Source organism: Chenopodium album, chromosome 8 (genome assembly GCF_948465745.1).
Source record: "Chenopodium album chromosome 8, dcCheAlbu1.1, whole genome shotgun sequence".
NCBI lineage: Eukaryota > Viridiplantae > Streptophyta > Magnoliopsida > Caryophyllales > Amaranthaceae > Chenopodium > Chenopodium album.
Genome location: NC_137841.1, coordinates 70,372,294 through 70,377,338, shown reverse-complemented (window position 1 = coordinate 70,377,338; position 5,045 = coordinate 70,372,294). Strand labels below are relative to the sequence as shown.

General features: G+C 32.5%; 1 protein-coding gene across 1 annotated transcript; it reads left to right on the top strand.

Moving 5' to 3' along the window:
* Nucleotides 1-1,169: 1,169 nt before the first annotated feature.
* LOC145642171 (zinc finger protein WIP5-like) lies at nt 1,170-4,756 on the top strand. The gene is made up of 2 exons (XM_081693268.1): nt 1,170-2,165; nt 4,147-4,756. Exons 1-2 carry the CDS (start codon nt 1,452-1,454, stop codon nt 4,576-4,578), a joined length of 1,146 nt encoding a protein of 381 aa, XP_081549394.1. The 5' UTR covers nt 1,170-1,451; the 3' UTR covers nt 4,579-4,756.
* Nucleotides 4,757-5,045: the final 289 nt, after the last annotated feature.

Sequence of the window (5,045 nt, the reverse complement as noted above, 5' to 3'; positions counted from 1 at the left end):
AGAGAAACGATAATCAAACCAACTTGAAGTAAGAATATGAGAGAAGTGTTTTATGTGTTTTACACTTTTATTACTTACTCACAACGAAATTAAATTAAAGTTTCAAATGAATCGAGGAAGTGTCAGTGTTATAAATATATAATGATAAAATATAATAACCAATCTCGATCTTCAATTGGGTATAGGAGACCTATGTTGTATTTACACTTCAAGTTTAGAAGCTCTCATGTGAGAGCTTGGAAGGGTGTGATTTTTATATTCCGGTGTGTTTTGAGTGTCTTAATTTGGCCGGTATATTTGTTAGCATGAACTTTGACCGCAAGATCTTCAATTTGCCATAAATATAATTAGTATAAAGAGTTATATTCATTCGATCAAAAAATATATATTCAGATGATTATATTTTACCACACAATTTCATATTAGCAATTTGACATAAAGTAACATTACAAATAATATGTAATAGACGTAGTATAACAAGTACTCATAGGATCATATTTGATCTTATATATAGAGTATAAACATTGGTCAAAGTAGTGTACATGAATAGTGTAAAACATCAAAATGAGGCACTTAAAAACATCAACGGAGTAAAAACCATTCTTGTAGCTCAACAATTAGTTTAAATTTTTGATTGAGTTAATTAAGTAGTATTTATAACAGTATAGAAATAGTTGCAGAGTAGTTGAGGGGGATGAAAGAATAGTGAAGTTGCACAAAAACCAAATCAATAGCTTTTGGGGAGTTGACTGAATGTACAATGTACTAGCTTAAGCTAATATAGCTGCATGAAATGAGTCTAAGACGTACAATATAATGACTGTGCAAAAATCTATGAGTGAATGAATGAGTTAGATCTTCACCATCATATCATATTCAATTCAAATAACAAAAATAAAAGCAGAATATCTATTTGTTCAATTTGTTAATTTGAAAGCTGAGTACGTACAAACGGCGTTTATGAATCATGATGATGGAGTGAAGAAGACTGATCTATATATCTGAGATTTTGAGGAGGGTAAAACTTTCTATTTTCTTTTACATTCTATGTTACTGTACTTATCCTTTATATTTACTCTTCCTTTTCTCTATCTGTCCTTCTCATGCCCAGAAACTGTCTCTCTCTCTCTTTCTCTCACTCACTCTTTTTCGTCTGTCAATTTGCTTTTTTTTTTTTTGAAAAAATAAAAAGAAAAAACTTTAATCATACGACAAGGATCGGAGTATTTATAAATGAGTTGCCTCTGATAAATAATGGTGAATTGAAGCAGTAGTAGTGAGAGTGGCAGATGTAACACTACTTATAAATAATCTTCTTCTACTACTACTACTAGTCTACTTTACTGGTAGTAGTATTTTCAAAAGTGATACATACAACTCCTACCTTAACATTAATAATCAATTTCGATTTCGATTTCCAAAGATTATAAATCTCATCTTCTTCTACACAAATGAGTGATCCAGCTTATTGCAATTCCAATATCTTCACTAAATGTTTCAACTTCATCCCTCTTCATAATCACACTACTACTACTACTGCTACTCATTCTTCTACTACTACTACTACTACTAGACCTATTTCACTTCCTAATCCTTATTTCCTTAACAATGCTACAACTTCTACTAATTACCCTCTTCCATCTTCTAATTATTGCAGTAATAATAGTGGTTTCGACTTGAATACTAGTTGTACAACTACTACTGATACTGAAATCACCTTCAACAACAACAACATATATAATTCTCATCATCAAAAAGAGGCACTTCCACTCCTCAACACCCTAATCGGGCCTTCAACACTTGCCGCTCATTATCATCATGGAAATAATGAAATGGTGTTATCCGGGTCCGGTAGTAAGGACACCGAGAGCCCTAAATTCTCAACCACTAGTACAACAGACGACGACGAGAGCGTGACGGTGGCACTTCACATAGGGCTACCTACACAGCCCTCTAGTGTAGATCAGAAAGATGAAGATGCAGAAATGGGTTCAGATGCAGATGATGATGGTTCGGTTCCTAAAACAACCCATCAAGTCCAACAACAAGTCCAAGGTCAAGGAATACAGTATTGGATACCTACCCCTTCTCAGATACTTATTGGTCCTACCCAATTTTCTTGTCCTCTTTGTTCCAAATCCTTCAACAGGTTTAACAATCTCCAGGTACATACCATACATATCACTTGCCCCTTCAATCCTCCGTTGTTTCTTATTATTTTTTGCGAGACATAAAAATTCATCATCTGTTACAACTAATAAGAAACAGAGGTAGTAATTACTTATTTGTTGCAACTTATAAGAAACGGAGGTAGTAATTACGTTTATTGCTTCAAGGTTTCTCAACCCTAAACCTAATTCTTAATCTTATCAATTTAATTGTTCATTCAATTTAGATTGTTTTAATCTTAATTGATTTTTTATTTTAGGGTTCTAGATGCAACTGAGTGTTGTAAATATTGACCGAGTCTTTCTAATAATAATTCAACATAGATGAAAATTGAATACACTTTTTTTGAATTATCTTATTGAATTATGCTCCAACTTCACCTATAATCAAATTTCTGGCTTGCAAAGTAGAATGTGATGATTGTATATAAGATGGTTAATTAACCTATTTCTGACTGATTGTCCAGTCAAGTACCGTGTGTTCGTGCAGTATTGATATAAATGTTGTACTTCTTGAGAGATTAGAATACTTAAAAGTTGGTTAATTATTGAACAAACAAATAAAAATATGAAGTACAACTTATTGATAATGTCAGTGATTGCTTAGCTGCATTCCTTTAGTTAATCATAACTCATAAGTAACTTAATTAATCCTCTATTTCTCTAATCCACTCAAACAACTTTCATTTTTTTTTTTTTTTTGAAATTGAATGTCTTCACACCTTGATAGAGTATAAAACATATTCTTGGACCTCAACCACTAACTTAAGCTTTTGGTTGAGTTGATGATCCTATAACAGTTCTGGGCTTCAACTATTAGCTTAAACTTTTGGTTGAGTTAATACTTTAACACACTTCACAACCTTTAATTAAGTTGAATTCATTATCAGTGTTAAGTGTTAGGGCCTGTTCTGTTCAACTTAATTTCAATTCAATTTAGTTCAACTCCAGCTAGTTTAGTTCAGTTCCAATCAGTTCAATTTAGTTGTTTCAGTTAATCTGAACAAGTCCTTAGTCTTTCAAATTAATTTTTCAAGTTTTAAGGATATGAAATTCCCTAGGATAATGTAAGTTTTAGCATCTAAAAAACAAGTCTTATAACAAGTCTTATGCTTGTAAGGTTTATTCATTTCCTCAAAATTAAAAGTGGAGTACTGAATTTTTTTAGGAATATAATTTCTGAAGCATAATGCTCTTTTGATATTTTTTTACAGTGTATTTTTGCATAATTTTTATAGACTGAACCACAAAATGGCAGCAATTTGTCACACACAGACTTTGGTGTATTGATAGTCTGAGATACTGAGAATTTGCAGGAAGTAATAGTATCAAGGGTTTTATTACTAACACATAACGAGCTGAGCCTTTTTCTCAGGGTAAAATTTAGACCACTTTGATTGAGTTGTCTATTGTTTTCACGGAAATCCATAAATACATGTCTGTCTAGGTTTAGTACAAACAGTCACATATATACATAGTATTCCTAATTAAATCAATGCCTCCTTGTTTATTAAACTACTATATATAGACATATATAGCTCTACTCTACCTTTACTCTAGTGTTTTATGTATACCAGTTTTATAAATAAGATTTCCATTTAATTCATTGAACAACAAAAAAAAAAGTACATACAGGAAAATAGAATTGCACCCACAGTCACGCATAAGATTATGTAGTCTTAAACGGACTTATTATATTTTGGTGTTTAAAGAGTCACAAGGGTAAGTGATGATTATCGATCCCAAGATCTCATGGAACTGGGTGGGAAGCTCTAATCACTTGAGCTATTATAAAATATACGTTGAATATATTTGATTATTAACATGATGATGTTAAGTTCTGCCACAATATGATAGATTGACAAACAAAAAAAATTTGTTTTCCTAAGCTTTCTCAATTATTACACCTTAGATGATTTGGATTTGGTTAATAATTTTATACTAAAGTTGAATGTATAATATTGATTTGATTTTGTAGATGCACATGTGGGGGCATGGTTCTCAATACAGAAGAGGGCCAGAATCACTGAAGGGTGCCCAACCAACACCAATGCTAAGACTCCCATGCTATTGTTGTGCACCTGGATGCAAGCATAACATAGAGCACCCAAGATCGCGGCCTCTCAAGGATTTCAGAACATTGCAAACACACTATAAAAGGAAGCATGGCGTGAAACCATTCACGTGCAGGAAATGTAGCAAGGCATTCGCCGTGAAAGGGGACTGGAGAACCCACGAAAAGAACTGTGGAAGGGTTTGGTATTGCGTTTGTGGCTCCGATTTTAAGCACAAGAGGTCTTTAAAAGACCATATTAAGGCCTTTGGTCATGGTCATTTTGCCTTTGGAGTTAATGGATTGGATGAATGCTTGGATGAACCTCATGCTTCCGATGCTGATTCTAGCTTATGATTGACGTTATTCATACATATTTTCTTCCTGTTTTCTTCTTCAATCATTATTGATTTTGTGTAGTATATGCTGTAAAATTATTTTCCTTGTTATTTCTGGCTTTGTTTACTCTCTAATTGCTGCAGATAATTGCCCTTGATTTATTTTCTTAAAAAAATGGAAATCTTGTACTTTTGAAGTTGTGATGTCCTAACAATAGATTTCTGGCCAATAGCAAAAGTTTAATGAGGTACAAATACATAGTTTGGCAGGGTTACAACACTTGGCAATGTTAGTTAAGCAACACTCCATAATAGAATAGTATTCAATGAGAGCGAGGGATCTATCCATCATAGGTGCTTTTTTTTTTTTTTTTTTTTTTTTTTTCTTTTTTTTTTTTTTTAATGTCTACCTTTTATTTAACAGTATGTGCTATAGGTTTATGGCACGCTTATTAGCACAAAACAAGTAAAACATGGCATTAAAGT